Source organism: Procambarus clarkii, chromosome 40, assembly GCF_040958095.1.
Source record: "Procambarus clarkii isolate CNS0578487 chromosome 40, FALCON_Pclarkii_2.0, whole genome shotgun sequence".
Lineage (NCBI taxonomy): Eukaryota > Metazoa > Arthropoda > Malacostraca > Decapoda > Cambaridae > Procambarus > Procambarus clarkii.
In genome coordinates, this window is record NC_091189.1 from 33225601 (window position 1) to 33247249 (window position 21649).

A 21649-nucleotide genomic window follows, 5' to 3' on the forward strand; every position below is an offset into this window, starting at 1 on the left:
GTTTGATTCGAGATAACGATAACATTACCCAACTTTCTTATTAGTCTTTCGTCAGACACTTTACCAAAAACCTTGCTGAGGTCGAGGTACATAACGTTACAATCCTTTACACTATCAACCACCTGAAATATGATGGAAAAGAATGAGAGCAAATTTGTTAAACATGTGTGGCATTTTATAAAGCCATGATGCAAATATTTTTATTAATCTATGTTTTTCAGGAAGTGAATGAATGGCTTTTTGAGATTATTGGTTCAAGCAATTTCACTACAATAAATGTTAAGCAATTTGACCGATTGTTCGATGCTAGTAATTTATTTCCCATTCATTAGGCGTGACATAATACTTTAAGCTCAATGATTCGTGTACTTTGTTCGACTGTAATGATTTATTAAATAAGAAAGTCAGAGATCCCTTAACTCATCCATACATTCATTTAGGACCCTGGCAAAGACTGTCACACCCTAGGAACTTTTCTGGACTTGGCTACTAGTTAAGTCCGTTAATTAGCACCTACTTGGATACTATTCATCTGGACTATTTACATATTGCTGCCATTTATGAACCAAGAGTAACTTGCAAGATTCTCTTACGAGGGAGAGACATTTATGAAAGCAAGCAACTATTCATCCAGCGTTTACGTCTGCATTTACGGAACCTGTACATCTCACGACGATCATGAAGGCTAAGCCTGTATTTACTAAACAATTTGCGAGCTTGGGACTTCACAACCAGAGGATATTAGTGAATGGGCAACCTCGCAGCGCTTCGGAGGTCATAAAGTTTATAATGAACGTAATCTAAGACACTATGATTGAGGAAAGATATTCAGATCTTGTAAGTGGACTCTTAAGGGCTTGATGAATCCTAGCACCCTGCAGGGGGTCACTTACGAGAGTCAGGGCCGTGGCCATTATTAAGGGCAGATGCTAAACGAACCCAACAGGTCGGAGGCGACCCTGTAGAGTAGGGAGGTTGTAGTTACAAACTCTCCTTTTCAAAACATTTCCTATCATGAGTGTAAATACGAAATATTTTTTATGAATTATATACCAACTAGGTCAACGAAACTGTAATTCCTAGGACTGCGATCCGCGAAGTCTAACAGCCTGGTTGGCTAGATCCGATAACCAGGACTGTTTATAAACCGGGTGGCGAGGACATTGACCTCGGAACCCTATCAATGAGTCAAGGTAGGCCTATCTCAAGTTAACTGATGTAAAAGAAAAGATTCATATGTGACTTATTCATATATTCACAATTTCATTGAACTTTACCGTTGTACGCTTGTTGCCTAGATTCATATCACATATTTCTCTCTCTCTCCATAACAATCATCATCTACAAACACTCACGGCATCTAGGTCATCCACGGGGACACGGGCGCCTCTCGGGGCACACAATACTCACCCTAAATGTCACGTGGCAGCCGTAGGTGGAGGAGGCTCTCAACCCTTCCCCATCCTCTCCACCCAGTACTTGCGTCACCTCCACCCATCCCACTAAATACTACACTCCACCCACTTCACTCCACCCACTACACTCCACCATTACACTCCACCCACTACACTCCACCAACTACACTCCACCACTATACTCCACCCATTACACTCCACTCCACCCACTACACTCCACCAACTACACTCCACCACTACACTCCACCAACTACACTCCACCACTATACTCCACCCACTACACTCCACCCACTACACTCCACCCATTACACTCCACCCACTACACTCCACCACTATACTCTACCCACTACACCCCACCCACTACACTCCACCGACTACACCCCACCCACTACACTCCACCGACTACACCCCACCCACTACATCCCACCAACTACACTCCACCCACTACACTTCACCACTATACTCCACCCACTACACTCCACCCATTACACTCCACCACTACACTCCACCCACTACACCCACCCACTACACTCCACCCACTACACCCACCCACTACACTCCACCCACTACACCCACCCACTACACTCCACCCACTACACCCCACCCACTACACTCCACCCATTACACCCCACTCACAATTCCTGCCGTGATTTCGCCTCACAGGAGACTGCTTGATCAGCCTCTTCCTGAATCACTTGATATAGAAAGTCTGTAGATCTTTTTTTTATATAAATAATATATATATATTAGAAATAGGATCCCTTGATTGTTTCACGCGTAGGTTAGACATATATATGAGTGAGTTTGGTTGGATATAAAAAGAAGCTGCCTCGTATGGGCGAATAGGCCCATACGAGGCAGTTACCTTGATTATTATGTTTTTCTAATGGTCTTTAATCTATTAATGTGTATATGTATTTGTGTACATGTACACATATATGAAAACCAATATAAGGCAATGGAGGAATTTGAACTCGCGTTCTGGTGATTCCCAGACTCCTGTCTAAACCGACTAGGCCACGATGGTACAAAAATCGACAACCGAGAACTCTACTGAATTCACTTGAAGGATCTGGAGGCCCCGAACAGGAGCCCAACCATGTTTTTATAGTCATGTAAAAATATGGCCGAGTCGGTTAAGGCTCGAGACTGTTATGTCCCAGTCGGTTAAATCTGGGAGTCACCGGGTCGCGGGTTAAGTCCCAACATTGCCTCAAAATGATGTTCATTGATATATCACGCCATTATGATTTCATAGCGATATTATATATATATATATATATATATATATATATATATATATATATATATATATATATATATATATATATATATATTATACATAGTTTATATATATAGTTTATATATAGTTTATATATATAGTATATATATAGTTTATACATATATACATAGTTTATATATATATATATATATATATATATATATATATATATATATATATATATAAATTATTGATTTAGTTATGTTAGTTTAGGTTAGGTTAAGATAGGTTAGGTTAGGTAAAGTAGGTTGGTTTCGGTCATATATTTCCGTTAGTTATAACTTAATTTGAAAAAAATTAACTCATACATAATGAAATGATAGCTTTATCATTTCATAGGAAAAAAATAGAAAAAAATTGAAATTCTGGAATACTTGGCTTATTAGGCAAATCAGGCCTTGCTTAGTTGGCCAAGAACTGCGTTCTGGCTACTAGGTACAACTAGGTATACATATATATAAAGAACAAAGCACGCCTCCTAGCAATCCATGTGCAAGCTTCCCATGCCGGGGACTTCCTGTTGGCAGTCCCCAATTCCGCCTTGGGCACCCGCCTGGACCATCGGGCCCTAAGTACTGGTGTTGCCTTGCGCCTTGCCCCAACAGGGCAAGGTGCACTATCTCCACCGAATGGAGGAGATAGGGATACCGGTGTATCTGCGGCTATGCGTCGGCAGACCAATACGGCAGCCACGGTCTTATCTGTCGTAAGACACAAGGAAAGATTGCCAGACACGAAGCAGTCAATGACATCATCAAGAGAAGTTTGGCTACAGCTGGGTGTCCAGCATAAAGAGAACCTCAGTTGTGCAGACCTGACAACAGCAAAAAACGCCCAGATGGAGTCACCCTGCAGCCGTGGAGGGAAGGTAGACAGGTCGTATGGAATTACACGTGTTCGTCTACATTGACTGATACCTATCTACCTCACAGTAAAGCTGAGGGAGGCGGGGTAGCCATCTTCAGGGAGACTCAGAAAACTAATAAGTAGAGAGGCCTAGAACTTTGTTACAAGTTCGTGCCGATAGGCTCTCAGACCCTGGGCGCCTGGGGTCAATGTGCACTTAAGATCCTAAAGGAGGTGGATGAGGAACTCATTATGCAAACTAGAGACTTAAGAGACATTGTTTTTCTTTCACAATGTGGTTTATGAGGACGAGCTGGGAACTAACCTAAGAGTTTACCAGTGTCATCGAGTCGCTCAAAATAAAGCAACACAATGTACTAATTTCGACTCCCTACAGAGCAGCTTAGGGGTCACTGACCCTGACATAATACTTACTTTACAGCAAAGGAAAAAAAGAGAGCAAATAAAGATGCACAACTACATAACTTGCCAGGTCAGCAGAACTGACCAGGTCAACGACGGAGCAGTAACAGCAGTTAGGCGAGACCTGCCACACAAATTCTTTCATAACTTCAAAGAAATCGTTTTGGCAATGGAACATTAAACGACTAAAGGAACACTCTTCATTGAATTGTGACAACAATCACCAAGACGACCTTACCTTCCCCGCCAGAAAGACCAGACCTCATTATTTACTGGGAGATCTGAATGCACAACTCAGAGCCCTGAGACACCGGAGAAACGACCCGGCAGATGCCATGCACAGGGCAAACAAAATGGGCATTTTCTTTCATCTGATGTACTGTTCACTTAGCAGTAAATAAGTTTCTGAGAGTTACAAATGCTACGGGCTGCTTCATGGGAATATGTATTCACCTAATTGCATTCACCTAGTTGTGCTTGCGGGGGTTGAGCTTAGTTCTTTCGGCCTGCCTCTCAACTGTTACTAACATTTTTTTTTTACACATACACACACACACACACACACACACACACACACACACACACACACACACACACACACACACACACACACACACACACACACACACACACACACACACACACACACATCAAAGAGGACTGTTTGAGTCTTCAAGAAGACCTAGACAAGCTGAAGGAATGGTCGAACAAATGGTTGTTAGAGTTTAACCCAACCAAATGTAATGTAATGAAGATAAGTGTAGGGAGCAGGAGGCCAGATACAAGGTATCATCTGGTAGAGGAAATTCTTCAGGAGTCAGAGAAGGAAAAAGACTTGGGGGTTGATATCACGCCAGACCTGTCTCCTGCAGCACATACCAAGCGGATAACATCAGCGGCATATGCCAGGCTGGCCAACATACGAACGGCATTCAGAAACTTGTGTAAAGAATCATTCAGAACTTTGTATACCACATATGTCAGGCCAATCCTGGAGTATGCAGCCCCAGCATGGAGTCCATATCTAGTCAAGGATAAGACTAAACTGGAAAAGGTTCAAAGGCTTGCCACCAGACTAGTACCCGAGCTGAGAGGTATGAGCTACGAGGAGAGACTACGGGAATTAACTCTCACTTCGCTGGAAGACAGAAGAGTTAGGGGGGACATGATCACCACATACAAGATTCTGAAGGGAATTGATAGGGTAGATAAAGACAGTCTATTTAACACAAGGGGAACACGCACAAGGGGGACACAGGTGGAAACTGAGTGCCCAAATGAGCCACAGAGATATTAGAAAGAACTTTTTTAGTGTTAGAGTGGTTGACAAATGGAATGCATTAGGAAGTGGTGGTGGAGACTCCATACAGAGTTTCAAGTGTAGATATGATAGAACCCAATAGGCTCAGGAATCTGTACACCTGTTGATTGACGGTTGAGAGGCGGGACCAAAGAGCCAGAGCTCAACCCCCGCAAACACAACTAGGTGAGTACAACTAGGTAAGTACACACACACACACACACACACACACACACACACACACACACATACGAGGGGGCCTCGTAGCCTGGTGGATAGCGCGCAGGACTCGTAATTCTGTTGCGTGGGTTCGATTCCCGCACGAGGCAGAAACAAATGGGCAAAGTTTCTTTCACCCTAAGTGCCCCTGTTACCTAGCAGTAAATAGGTACCTGGGAGTTAGTCAGCTGTCACGAGCTGCTTCCTGGGGTGTGTGTGTGTGGTGTGGGGAAAAAAAAAAAAGTAGTTAGTAAACAGTTGATTGACAGTTGAGAGGCGGGCCGAAAGAGCAAAGCTCAACCCCCGCAAAAACACAACTAGTAAACACAACTAGTAAACACACAGAGGAAGCAGGTCTGTAACAGCTGTCTAACTCCCAGGTACCTATTTACTGCTAGGTAACAGGGGCATTCAGGGTGAAAGAAAATTTGCCCATTTGTTTCTGCCTGGTCCGGGAATCGAACCCGGGCAACAGAATTACGAATCGTGCGCGCTATCCACTCAGCTACCAGACCCCAGATGAGTGTGTGTGTGTGTGTGCGTGTGTTCGTGTGCGTGTGTTAGAGAGAAATATATGTAGTAGACATAATAGGGGAAAATAGATCTGTTAGAAAGGCGGGGTCCAAGTGCTAAGAGCAGCCACATTCTGCTATTTGATTCTGCAGTCACAAATATTAATGCAATATTATAAGAAACAAAAATATAATCCACCGGGGCCCATAAATCATATAAGGCAAGAGTGACAAACCAGATATTATCTTAGCAACTGACCGCCACTTCCTAAACACCCGCACCGAAAGAGTTCTTCAAATCCAAGCGACCAGCAGAAAATAATACTGACTTTATCAACAAACCCAGTACAGAAACACTCACCTTATAGATTCCACTACACAAAACTGACTGTGAGGCATCCAAAAGCAGGATACAGAAAATCGGTCTCGTAGATTTCATAGGCAAGGAAAAGTCCGACATGAACATTGAACTACAAAAATTTATAATATTTCAGAAAATACATGAATGAGCACATTCATGTTTCATGTATATGAATGAGCACATACAATCATCTCGCCACATAACGCTCCCACACCCTCCAGCACCTGTTGAACTCTCAACATTGTAAACCAGACATAACAATCAACAACTTACAGAAGGGATGGATAGACGAGTATGAACGACTGCCCGTACAGCTATAGCCCTGATCTATGATGTTACATAGCCAATCACATGACGAAACAAAAACAATGTAATATAGTGCTAAGAGATATAACGATATCTTACAATAAAATCTAGCACAAAGGACCTAATATTCAAGATATCCGAACAAGGGCTCCCACAGAGATTCTCCGCCAAACTCTGCAGCTTTATAGACAACAGAACAGCTCAGCTCAGCATTAGCAAGCTACTTTAGGGACAAAATCGAACTGGAAAGTGGAGTATCAAATGGAAGTGCCTGCCTCACTGCCTGCCTGCCTGCCTGCTTGCCTTTTCAACATACTTACAGCTAACTTAACCACTCCCACAACATATTATACATCACGTTTTCGGATGTGTTAACTGAAATAATGTCACCCAGGACAATTAAACATAATACAGAGTACAAAACACAATCAAATGTACCCATAGTAGGAAAACAACATGTAAAGGATTTAGGAATAATAATGTCTGACGACCTAACGTTTAAGGAGCATAACCAAGCAAATATTGCGACAGCCAGAAAAGTGATAAGATGGATTACGAGAACTTTCAAATCCAGGGATCCCATCACAATGGTTGTACTCTTCAAGGCACTTGTGTTGTCCAGTCTTGAGTACTGCTCAGTACTCACTTCCCCCTTCAGAGCAGGAGAGATTGCTGAAATTGAGGGAATACAGAGAACATATACGGCACGCTTAGACGCAATAAAGCACCTGAATTATTGGGATCGTCTCAAAGCCCTCCAAATGTACTCACTAGAAAGAAGACGAGAGAGATATCAAATAATATACACCTGGAAGATACTGGAGGGCCAAGTACCAAATCTACACAGAAAAATAACAACGTACTGGAGTGAACGATATGGAAGAAAATGTAGAATAGAACCAGTGAAGAGCAGAGGTGCCATAGGCACAATCAGAGAACACTGTATAAACATCAGAGGCCCGCGGTTGTTCAACGTCCTCCCAGCAAGCATAAGAAATATTGCAGGAACAACCGTGGACATCTTCAAGAGGAAACTAGATTTATTACTCCAAGGAGTACCGGACCAACCGGGCTGTGGTGGGTATGTGGGCCTGCGGGCCGCTCCAAGCAACAGCCTAGTGGACCAAACTCTCACAAGTCAAGCCTGGCCTCGGGCCGGGCTTGGGGAGTAGAAGAACTTCCAGAACCCCATCAACCAGGTACACACAACCATCATCACTGTAACCATGTACACTACACACGACCATCACTGTAACCATCAACACTACACACGACCATCACTGTAACCATCTACACAACACACGACCATCATCACTGTAACCATCTACACTACACATGACCATCATCACTGTAACCATCTACACTACACACGACCATCACTGTAACCATCAACACTACACACGACCATCACTGTAACCATCTACACAACACACGACCATCATCACTGTAACCATCTACACTACACACGACCATCATCACTGTAACCATCTACACTACACACGACCATCACTGTAACCATCTACACTACACACGACCATCATCACTGTAACCATCTACACTACACACGACCATCATCACTGTAACCATCTACACTACACACGACCATCACTGTAACCATCTACACTACACACGACCATCATCACTGTAACCATCTACACTACACACGACCATCATCACTGTAACCATCTACACTACACACGACCATCACAGTAACCATCTACACTACACACGACCATCATCACTGTAACCATCTACACTACACGCGACCATCACTGTAACCATCTACACAACACACAACCTTCATCACTGTAACCATTTACACTACACACCACCATCATCATTGTAACCGTCTACACTACACACGACCATCACTGTAACCATCAACACTACACACGACCATCATCACTGTAACCATCTACACTACACACGACCATCACTGTAATCATCTTCACTACAAACAACCATCACTGTAACCATCTACACTACACACCACCATCATCACTGTAACCATCTACACTACACACGACCATCACTGTAACCATCTACACTACACACGACCATCATCACTGTAACCATCAACACTACACACGACCATCATCACTGTAACCATCTACACTACACACGACCATCATCACTGTAACCATCTACACTACACACTACCATCACTGTAACCATCTACACTACACACCACCATCATTGTAACCATCTTCACTACACACCACCATCACTGTAACCATCTACACTACACACCACTATCACTGCAACCATCTTCACTACACACCACCATCACTGTAACCATCTACACTACACACGACCATCATCACTGTAACCATCTACACTACACACCATCATCATTGTAACCATCTACACTACACACCACCATCACTGTAACCATCAACACTACACACGACCATCATCACTGTAACCATCTACACTACACACCACCATCATTATTGTAACCATCTACACTACACACGACCATCACTGTAACCATCAACACTACACACGACCATCATCACTGTAACCATCAACACTACACACGACCATCATCACTGTAACCATCTACACTACACACGACCATCACTGTAACCATCTTCACTACAAACAACCATCACTGTAACCATCAACAATACACACGGCCATCATCACTGTAACCATCTACACTACATACCATCATCATTGTAACCATCTACACTACACACCACCATTACTGTAACCATCTACACTACACACAACCATCACTGTAACCATCTACACTACACACCACCATCACTGTAACCATCTACACTACACACCACTATCACTGTAACCATCTACACTACACACCACTATCACTGTAACCATCTACACTACACACGCCCATCATCACTGTAACCATCTACACTACACACGCCCATCATCACTGTAACCATCTACACTACACACGACCATCATCACTGTAACCATCTACACTACACACGACCATCATCACTGTAACCATCTACACTACACACAACCATCACTGTAACCATCTACACTACACACGACCCCCATCACTCTAACCATCTACACTATACATGACTCCCATCACTGTAACCATCTACACTACACATGACCCCCATCACTGTAACCATCTACACTACATATGACCCCCATCACTGTAACCATCTACACTACACACGACCCCCATCACTGTAACCATCTACACTACACATGACCCAAATCACTGTAACCATCTACACTACACACGACCCCCATCACTGTAACTATCTACACTACACACGACCCCCATCACTGTAACTATCTACATTACACATGACCCCCATCACTGTAACCATCTACACTACACATGACCCCCATCACTGTAACCATCTACACTACACATGACCCCCATCACTGTAACCATCTACACTACACATGACCCCCATCACTGTAACCATCTACATTACACATGACCCCCATCACTGTAACCATCTAAACTACACACGACCCCCATCACTGTAACCATCTACACTACACATGACCCCCATCACTGTAACCATCTACACTACACATGACCCCCATCACTGTAAACATCTACACTACACATGACCCCCATCACTGTAAACATCTACACTACACATGACCCCCATCACTGTAAACATCTACGCCAATCTTTTCGTGGTTCCAATTAAAGCCGTTTGACACACACACCAGCCCATCCTCCTGTTGTGATAATTCTTATATTAACGACGAGCAAAATAGTATAAATACCGACTATAACGAAATTAAAAAGTAGAAATCCGAACTATTGAGTTGGACAAACAGGAAATTTATTTTTTACTTGTGTTTCTTTGACAAACTAAACTAACCTAACCTAACCTTCCTAGACCTAATATACTGTATCTGAGGCCTAATATAGTACATATGTGTGCTATACTAAGCTAACAAACAAAAAATACTAGGCCCCGGAATATTTAAGTTTGTGTTTAGGTTCATTTATTAAAAAAAAAATCATTACTAATCAGTATACTACTATCTTAAAGCTAAGTACGTACGAATTCGTGACTATTGACGACTGTCAAAATAGGTACTATCTAAACAAGAGTATGCCCCCCCCCCCCACACACACACACAGTGTCAGTGTCAGTTTCAGTGTCAGTTTTTCAGTGTCAGAGTAGTTAACGGATGGAATGCATTAGGAAGTGATGTGGTGGAGGCTGACTCCATACACAGTTTCAAATGTAGATATGATAGAGCCCAGTAGGCTCAGGAATCTGTACACCAGATGATTGACAGATGAGAGGCGGGACCAAAGAGCCAAAGCTCAACCCCCGCAAGCACAAATAGGTGAGTACACACACACTCACACAGAGTGTGTGAGGAAAGGATAGGAGGGATATGATAGGAACTTATAAAATAATTAGTGGGAATTGACAGAGTGGAAATAGACGAAATGTTCACACGGAATAGTAACAGAACGAGGGGACATTGGTGGAAGCTGGAAACTCAGATGAATCACAGGGATGTTAGGAAGTTTTCCTTTAGCGTGAGAGTAGTGGAAAAATGGAATGCACTTAAGGAACAGGTTATGGAAGGAAACTCTATTCATAATTTTAAAACTAGGTATGATAAGGAAAAGGGACCAGAGTCATTTCTGTGAACAACCGATGGATAGAAGGTGGGATCCAGGAGTCGATGTTCGATCTTGCAGGCACAAATAGATGAGTACAAATAGGTGAGTACACACACACACACTATCTTTATTTTAATACATTACAGAAAAACTATATATAAAACATTGAAGTAATATGAAGACCTCACACGGAGAACCTGCGCACCAGGTTTGACCACCAGCTACTGAACCGGTTTCCTGCGGCCATCTTACGGAATTTTTCGGGTGTATAACTGGCTATACTTTTCTTTGGGTTGCAGAAAATATCCACAGACCCATGGTACTGGTGAAGCATGGTCGTGACATGGTCCAAAACTATCAGGTCCGGAAGGTACGTGTTGGTGGGAAATTTGGTCAAGTCTACGTCTTTTGGGCCCTTTTCTGCTATCCAGGTAGGAAACGCGTGCATTTGCTTATAGAACACATTAATAATGGCTTGAGGGCGGGAGATTCCGAAAGTCTTGACTTGAGACCAAATATCCTGAAGATCCCAGTACTTTCGGTAAGGGTGGAGGACGGGGTCGTCTGGTGCAATGTTCTCCAAGGACCAAATATACTCGCAGGTGACAGCAAAGTCGAGGAAGAAGAGAGCATGGAAGGAACAAGTGCCCCACGGGCCTTGTCGTGGGGAGCCTAGCACGACCATCCTTGACCTTGGGATGCCCCACTTCTTGAGGTAGTCCAAGAAGCACTTTTCCGCCCAAGGTCGTGCAGAGTCACAATACAGAAACGTTCCATCCTCACACCTGTAGATGGCCACTGCGTGTCCTAATCCAGACTTCAGCAAAACATGCAAATAATAACCTTTGCCAGGTGGAAGCAGAGTTACCCTGGACAGCTCTTAACTTCTAATAAAAGAACACCTTTTACCAAACAGACGGGGCGTTTCGGCCAAAACTGTCGGGGTGGAGAACCGATGAAGGGGTTGAATTGTGGTGAGAAGAGGGTGCGGGTTTTTGAACACTTCCTCCATAGTGGCGTTGTCTCCTAGCCGCACTGAAGGGGTTGAGGTCATGTGGGGCACTATCCACACCTCTCTCAGGGTATGAGTGCTGGAGAGAGCGATTGTGATCGTCTGACTAGGATAGAGCCACAACGAGCAGCAATACATATCCTTGATACAAAATATAGTTAAGGCAAAATATTATCAGGTTAAAAAATGGCTTCTTTTGTTTGAAAGATCTTATACCTACCATGATAGGAAGAGGTAAGTGGACGTGTTCACTCAGATATAGGTATCCAGGATGATGTCAACACAACCCTTCCCTGTGTTCCTGGTAACACTGTAGAACAGTGTGGGAGAACACTATGGGGGGGGGGGGAGGTGGAAGTAGGGGAGGGTAAAGTGGATGAAGAACATATCAGCATAGAATGAATAACATACCCTCTCCAGTAAAGATTTACTAAGAACATATTACGCTCTTCCAGATAAGAGCGATAAGCTCTTTGATGCTTTTCTTAACTCTTAATTTTCTATAATAGTACTCTAGTTGTTTTTGATTGCACATCTTTATGTCAGCTTTTATGCTACTGGAATTCCAGCGGAGAATTTTATATGAAATTGCAGGTGAGGCGTAACCAGCAGCACGCAGTCAGTATGGTCTATGTTGTTTGGTTAGGCTTGGTTTGGTTTGGTTAGGTTCGTTTACCCTGCTACTAAATATTGCTGTGTATACAAAGATCGCTGCAAAGGAAAGAGAGGAACAGAAGGAAAAGTTACAGAAGTGTGAAATATAGAGTAAGTTATGACATCAGGCGGGATGTCCGTCTTGCTGACATCAGGCGGGATGTCCGTCTTGCTGACATCAGGCGGGCTGTCCGTCTTGCTGACATCAGGCGGGCTGTCCGTCTTGCAGACATCAGGCGGCATGTCCGTCTTGCTGACATCAGGTGGGATGTTCATCTTGCTGACATCAGGCGGGATGTCCGTCTTGCTGACATCAAGCGGGATGTCCGTCTTGCTGACATCAGGTGGGCTGTCCATCTTGCTGACATCAGGCGGGATGTCCGTCTTGCTGACATCAGGTGGGCTGTCCGTCTTGCTGACATCAGGCGGGATGTCCGTCTTGCTGACATCAGGTGGGCTGTCCGTCTTGCTGACATCAGGTGGGCTGTCCGTCTTGCTGACATCAGGTGGGATGTCCGTCTTGCTGACATCAGGCGGGATGTCCGTCTTGCTGACATCAGGCGGGATGTCCGTCTTGCTGACATCAGGTGGGCTGTCCGTCTTGCTGACATCAGGCGGGATGTCCGCCTTGTTAACTCAACGTGTGTTTTTCTGTAACTAAGCTAAACTTGCTCTCCTTTGTCAGGGAGCTAGGAGTGGGAGTATGGTTCTTCACATGTATTTCAACATATATAATTAGAGGAATAGTGTATAGCTCTCACATATATATACAGATGTTTATACACTTGTTTTGCTATTTTGATTCGATACTAATTATTAATGTTACGTGGTGACTTTTTTAGTAATTCATCTTGCAATTATGTATCATGAAGTTTGTTTGCCCTTGAGGAGATTCAAGCACTTGGACCTCCTTGTAAGAGCGCTGGGCGTCTCATTTTGGGGTAATACTTTTAACATTGGATCATCTAGCGTTTCCATATAATTCCACACCCGCTCGAAATCACAGAACTATAACATAATATACCCGGTCTTCTGTTATAGTGTATGTTTCACTGGCTAAATTTTTAGGGCTTCATGGAGGGGAGGGAATTATCAGGGGAAAGGGCCAAGCCATTACAACTATATAGCACTTGGAAGGGGTTATGATAAGGATTTGGGATTGGACGGGGTGAAGGAATGGTGTCCAACCACTTGGTCGGTCGGGAATTGAACGCCGACTTGCATGAAGTGAGACCGTCGCTCTGCCGTTCACCCCAAGTAGTGGGGCAGGGCTTTATGGAGTTTCTGAATTGTTTGGTCTATATTGGACAGTGTTTTGCTATCCTTCTTAGTGCCTTGTTTAGCACTGGTTGCAAGTTTTGCACGTTAGCTGTCTCTGAGGGCTGTAGTACTGGAGAATAGTTGGGATGCGGCCGGAATAGCTGTATGCTCGTGCCAAAGTTATTGATTCTTCACAGTTTCTGAATGGTTGTTTTTGCCTTGATTTTAAGTAAATTGGAATGGTAGGTTCAGCTATGAGCTCACGTCTTGCAAGTCGGTTTTCAGTCCCTGATGATCCAAGTGGTTGGGCAACTTTCCTTACATCCGTCCTATCTAGTTTCTTGTCCTCAAATCCCTTCAATTGCTATATAGTTGAACTGACTTATGGCTTTTCCTGGTAAATACCTACCTGAATCATTTTTGTATTCCAGTTCTATTCATCTTAAATCCTAGTTTTCTACCTACATTCCTGTGTTGGATTGGGTAGTTTTCAAGGATAATGGAATCTGGATTTAATTTTGCAATGCATATTATTTGGAAATTGTATTTGTTGGTACGGTACTTATTTTCCATTGCTTTTCCATGTAGTTTTGCATTCAATTACCACCTTGATTTTGTTGGTCAGTAACGTCTTTAAGGTCCTCATTTTTACCGTACCTGAGTACCTGGAATTTATCGCTGTTAAACATCATGTTATTTTCTGATGCCCAGTCGAAAACTTTATTAATATCAGCTTGAAGTTTTTCAATGTTTTCAGCCGAGGTAATTTTGATACTGATTTTTGTGTCATCTGCAAAGGATGATACAAAGCTGTGACTTGTATTTTTCTCTATATCTGATATGAGAATAAGGAAAAGCAGCGGTGCAAGGACTGTACCCTGAGGTACAGAGCTTTTAACTGCACTTGGACTAGATTTTATATGGTTGACAGTTACTCGCTGAGTCCTGTTTGACAGAAAACTGAGCATCCAGCGTCCTACTTTACCGGTTATTCCCATTGACTTCATTTTGTGTGCTATCACGCCATGGTCACATTTATCGAAACCCTTTGCGAAGTCCGTGTATATCACATCCGCATTGTGTTTTTCTTCTAATGCCTCAGTGACTTTGTCGTAGTGCTCAAGTAGCTGTGAGAGGCACGATCTTCCCGCTCGAAATCCATGTTGGCCTGGGTTGTGAAGGTCATTGGTCTCCATGAAATTGGTGACCTGACTCCTAATCACCCTCTCAAATACTTTTATGATGTGCGATGTTAGTGCAACTGGTCTATAATTCTTTGCCAATGCTTTGCTCCCTCCCTTGTGTAGAGGGGCAATGTCTGCTACTTTAAGTGCATCTGGTATCTCCCCCGTGTCCAAGCTCTTCCTCCACACTATACTGAGTGCCTGTGCTACCGGCACTTTGCATTTCTTTATAAATATTGAATTCCATGAGTCTGGACCTGGGGCCGAGTGCATAGGGATGTTTTCAATTTCTCTTTCAAAATTTAGTGCGCTCGTGTTTATACTTCTCGTGTGTAGTGTAGATGGTTACAGTGATGGTCGTGTGTTGTGTAGATGGTTACAGTGATGGTCGTGTGTAGTGTAGATGGTTACAGTGATGGTCGTGTGTAGTGTAGATGGTTACAGTGATGATGGTCGTGTGTAGTGTTGATGCTTACAGTGATGGTGGTGTGTAGTGTAGATGGTTACAGTGATGGTCGTTTGTAGTGTAGATGGTTACAGTGATGGTGGTGTGTAGTGTAGATGGTTACAGTGATGGTGGTGTGTAGTGTAGATGGTTACAATGATGATGGTGTGTAGTGTAGATGGTTACAGTGATGATGGTCGTGTGTATTGTTGATGGTTACAGTGATGGTTGTTTGTAGTGAAGATGGTTACAGTGATGGTCGTGTGTAGTGTAGATGGTTACAGTGATGATGGTTACAGTGATGATAGTCGTGTGTAGTGTTGATGGTTACAGTGATGGTCGTGTGTAGTGTAGATGGTTACAATGATGATGGTGTGTAGTGTAGATGGTTACAGTGATGATGGTCGTGTGTATTGTTGATGGTTACAGTGATGGTTGTTTGTAGTGAAGATGGTTACAGTGATGGTCGTGTGTAGTGTAGATGGTTACAGTGATGATGGTTACAGTGATGATAGTCGTGTGTAGTGTTGATGGTTACAGTGATGGTCGTGTGTAGTGTTGATGGTTACAATAATGATGGTGGTGTGTAGATGGTTACAGTGATGAGTGTAGTGTTGATGGTTACAGTGATGGTGGTGTGTAGTGTAGATGGTTACAATGATGATGGTGTGTAGTGTAGATTGTTACAGTGATGATGGTCGTGTGTAGTGTAGATGGTTGCAGTGATGGTGGTGTGTAGTGTAGATGGTTACAGTGATGGTGGTGTGTAGAGTAGATGGTTACAGTGATGGTGGTGTGTAGTGTAGATGGTTACAGTGATGGTAGTGTGTAGTGTAGATGGTTACAGTGCTGGTGGTGTGTAGTGTAGATGATTACAGTGATGGTAGTGTGTAGTGTAGATGGTTACAGTGATGATGGTCGTGTGTAGTGTAGATGGTTACAGTGATGATGGTCGTGTGTAGTGTTGATGGTTACAGTGATGATGGTCGTGTGTAGTGTAGATGGTTACAGTGATGATGGTGGTGTGTAGTGTAGATGGTTACGGTGATGGTTGTTTGTAGTGAAGATGGTTACAGTGATGGTCGTGTGTAGTATAGATGGTTACAGTGATGATGGTCGTGTGTAGTGTTGATGGTAACAGTGATGGTCGTGTGTAGTGTAGATAGTTACAATGATGATGGTGGTGTGTAGTGTAGATGGTTACAGTGATGAAGGTTGTGTGTAGTGTAGATGGATACAGTGATGGTCGTGTGTAGTGTTGATGGTAACAGTGATGGTCGTGTGTAGTGTTGATAGTTACAATGATGATGGTGGTGTGTAGTGTAGATGGTTACAGTGATGAAGGTTGTGTGTAGTGTAGATGGTTACAGTGATGGTCGCGTGTAGTGTAAATGGTTACAGTGATGATGGTCGTGTGTAGTGTAGATGGTTACAGTGAGGGTCGTGTGTAGTGTAGATGGTTACAGTGATGATGGTCGTGTGTAGTGTAGATGGTTACAGTGATGATGGTCGTGTGTAGTGTAGATGGTTACAGTTATGGTCGTGTGTAGTGTAGATGGTTACAGTGATGATGGTCGTGTGTAGTGTAGATGGTTACAGTGATGATGGTCGTGTGTAGTGTAGATGGTTACAGTGATGAAGGTTGTGTGTAGTGTAGATGGTTACAGTGATGGTCGCGTGTAGTGTAGATGGTTACAGTGATGATGGTCGTGTGTAGTGTAGATGGTTACAGTGAGGGTCGTGTGTAGTGTAGATGGTTACAGTGATGATGGTCGTGTGTAGTGTAGATGGTTACAGTGATGATGGTCGTGTGTAGTGTAGATGGTTACAGTGATGGTCGTGTGTAGTGTAGATGGTTACAGTGATGATGGTCGTGTGTAGTGTAGATGGTTACAGTGATGATGGTCGTGTGTAGTGTAGATGGTCGTGTGTAGTGTAGATGGTCGTGTGTAGTGTAGAAGGTTACAGTGATGATGGTCGTGTGTAGTGTAGATGGTTACAGTGATGATGGTCGTGTGTAGTGTAGATGGTTACAGTGATGATGGTCGTGTGTTGTGTAGATGGTTACAGTGATGATCGTGTGCAGTGTTGATGGTTACAGTGATGGTCGTGTGTAGTGTAGATGGTTACAGTGATGATGATCGTGTGTAGTGTAGATGGTTACAGTGATGATGGTCGTGTGTTGTGTAGATGGTTACAGTGATGGTCGTGTGTAGTGTTGATGGTTACAGTGATGGTCGTGTGTAGTGTACATGGTTACAGTGATGATGGTTGTGTGTACTTAGTTGATACCTGGTTGATGGGGTTCTGGGAGTTCTTCTACTCCCCAAGCCCGGCCCGAGGCCAGGCTTGACTTGTGAGAGTTTGGTCCACTAGGCTGTTGCTTGGAGCGGCCCGCAGGCCCACATACCCACCACAGCCCGGTTGGTCCAGCACTCCTTGGAGGAATAAATCTAGTTTCCTCTAAAAGATGTCCACGGTTGTTACTGCAATATTTCTTTTGCTTGCTGGGAGGACGTTGAACAACCGCGGACCTCTGTTGTTTATACAGTGTTCTCTGATTGTGGCTATGGCACCTCTGCTCTTCACCTGTTCTATTCTACATTTTCTTCCATATCGTTCACTTTAGTACGTTGTTATTTTTCTGTGTAGATTTGGTACTTGGCCCTCCAGTATCTTCCAGGTGTATATTATTTGATATCTCTCTCGTCTTCTTTCTAGTGAGTACATTTGGAGGGCTTTGAGACGATCCCAATAATTCAGGCGCTTTATTGCGTCTAAGCGTGCCGTATATGTTCTCTGTATTCCCTCTATTTCAGCAATCTCTCCTGCTCTGAAGGGGGAAGTGAGTACTGAGCAGTACTCAAGACTGGACAACACAAGTGCCTTGAAGAGAACAACCATTGTGACGGGATCCCAGGATTTCAAAGTTCTCGTAATCCATCCTATCACTTTTCTGGCTGTCGCAATATTTGCTTGGTTATGCACCTTAAACGTTAGGTCGTCAGACATTATTATTCCCAAATCCTTTACTTGTTGTTTTCCTATTATGGGTACATTTCATTGTGTTTTGTACTCTGTATTATGTTTAAGGTCCTCATTTTTACCGTACCTGAGTACCTGGAATTTATCGCCGGTAAACATCATGTTATTTTCTGATGCCCAGTCGAAAACTTTATTAATATCAGCTTGAAGTTTTTCAATGTCTTCAGCCGAGGTAATTTTGATACTGATTTTTGTGTCATCTGCAAAGGATGATACGAAGCTGTGACTTGTATTTTTGTCTATATCTGATATGAGAATAAGGAAAAGCAGCGGTGCAAGGACTGTACCCTGAGGTACAGAGCTTTTAACTGCACTTGGACTAGATTTTATATGGTTGACCGTTACTCGCCGAGTCCTGTTTGACAGAAAACTGAGCATCCAGCGTCCTACTTTACCGGTTATTCCCATTGACTTCATTTTGTGAGCTATCATGCCATGGTCACATTCATCGAAAGCCTTTGCGAAGTCCGTGTATATAACATCCGCATTCTGTTTTTCTTCTAATGCCTCAGTGACGTTATCGTAGTGCTCAAGTAGCTGTGAGAGGCACGATCTTCCCGCTCGAAATCCATGTTGGCCTGGGTTGTGAAGGTCATTGGTCTCCATGAAATTGGTGACCTGACTCCTAATCACCCTCTCAAATACTTTTATGATGTGCGATGTTAGTGCAACTGGTCTGTAATTCTTTGCCAATGCTTTGCTCCCTCCCTAGTGTAGAGGGGCTATGTCTGCTACTTTAAGTGCATCTGGTATCTCCCCCGTGTCCAAGCTCTTCCTCCACACTATACTGAGTGCCTGTGCTACCGGCACTTTGCATTTCTTTATAAATATTGAATTCCATGAGTCTGGACCTGGGGCCGAGTGCATGGGGATGTTTTCAATTTCTCTTTCAAAATTTAGTGCGCTCGTGTTTATACACGGTCGTGTGTTGTGTAGATGGGTACAGTGATGGTCGTGTGTAGTGTTGATGGTTACAGTGATGGTCGTGTGTAGTGTAGATGGTTACAGTGATGGTCGTGTGTAGTGTAGATGGTTACAGTGATGGTCGTGTGTAGTGTAGATGGTTACAATGATGATGGTCGTGTGTAGTGTTGATGGTTACAGTGATGATGGTCGTGTGTAGTGTAGATTGTTACAGTGATGGTCGTGTGTAGTGTAGATGGTTACAGTGATGGTCGTGTGTAGTGTAGATGGTTACAGTGATGATGGTCGTGTGTAGTGTAAATGGTTACAGTGATGGTCGTGTGTAGTGAAGATGGTTACATTGATGGCCGAGTGTAGTGTAGATGGTTATAGTGATGGTCGTGTGTAGTGTAGATGGTTACAGTGATGATGGTCGTGTGTAGTATTGATGGTTACAGTGGTGATGGGTGTTTGTAGTTAAGATGGTTACAGTGATGATGATCTTGTATAGTGAACATGGTTACAGTGACGATTGTCGTTTGTAGTGAGCCCATGACCCCATACTCATCCTGTCAGCGGTAGCGCAAAAAAATATAAACATTACAGAGGGCACAAAAGGTCTTCATCAGACCTCAACAGAGATTATTACATTAACAATTTCATTTATCCTTCACATATAATTACAATGTCAGCTAGTTGCAGAGAAAGTTTTATTACAAGAGCTATATACAGACGAGGAGTCACAATAACGTGGCTGAAATATGTTGACTAAACTACACACTAGAGAGTGAAATCCTGGACCATTCTCAAGTCAATTGTGTGCACACAATCGACTTGAGAATGGTCCAGGACGGACCGAAACGTCGTCGTCGCTTCACTTTCTAGTGTGTGGTTTTTGTCAACAAGAGCTATATATGTATACAGTAAGTCATTATACATTAATTGTAGATCTTATCGCTAATACATAATTGTTTGAGCAACGGAGATATTACAGAGTCATAGGGGAGCGGCTGTTTATTATTATTAGTCTTTACAATACACTAATTGTTTCTTAATCTCATATGTCGTTTATCTACTGGGAGCGAAATATTGATACAGTGCAAGGATTCCAGGTATTTTATCCTTAGTAATATCATACAACGTATGCTAATACGCTGTATGATATATGATATTGCAAAGTAATATCATACATCATACTAAGTTGCCATATCATACAACGCGAGCTTAGATTAATCTGTAAATGGCTCAATTTTACTACATTTCAAAATATAATGTTCGAGTATGTGTGTGTCCCTGTCTTTATCCACACACTTTACACTTTACTTCATCTAGATCCCTATACAAGCCGAGCTGCCAGAGATACTTGTAGCCAAGTCTTATACGAGCTGTGACAACATCTGTTAGTCTACTGACTTTGTTACTTGCCCCATACACATGTTTTACTTCACACATTTCATTGTGATGAACAATGGACCTGCTAGTTCCATTTTGCACTGTTCTACTTTCTTCAAATTCATCCAAGAGTTCTCGTCTAATGACACTTTTAAGTGACCTATTTGATAACTCAAGATTCCGTTCAATACTGTCTTTATTTACTGCAGCCTTAACAAGGGCGTCAACTTTGTCATGTTCCTGCATGCCAATGTGAGAAGGAATCCACAACATTTTTATATTTACCCTCTTGCTAAGTATTCTTATATATCTACGTCTAGCTTCTGAGACAAGCACGTTATTACTCGATTATAAACTACTTATTACTAGTAGTGAGGAAAGGGGGTCAGAAAAAATTAAGCTGTCTACTTCAGTGTTGTTAATAATTTCGAGAGCCTCCACCTGTGTCCTCTTGTCCTGTTCTTTCTCAGTCTGAAGAGGCTATCCTTGCACATGT

General features: G+C 43.0%; 1 protein-coding gene across 1 annotated transcript in view; it reads right to left on the reverse strand.

The window, feature by feature from the left end:
* LOC123757786 (paternally-expressed gene 3 protein-like) overlaps nucleotides 1-14602 on the reverse strand; it is a 16676-nt gene extending 2074 nt beyond the window's left edge. The window contains exons 1-4 of the mRNA XM_069338548.1: nucleotides 14594-14602; nucleotides 13018-13551; nucleotides 11449-12075; nucleotides 1-122 (exon numbers count right to left, since the gene is read on the reverse strand). The exon at nucleotides 1-122 is cut by the window's left edge and continues 1 nt beyond it. Of these exons, the coding sequence (XP_069194649.1) occupies nucleotides 1-122; nucleotides 11449-12075; nucleotides 13018-13551; nucleotides 14594-14602 (1292 nt within the window). The remainder of the gene's footprint in view (nucleotides 123-11448; nucleotides 12076-13017; nucleotides 13552-14593) is intronic.
* Nucleotides 14603-21649: the final 7047 nt, after the last annotated feature.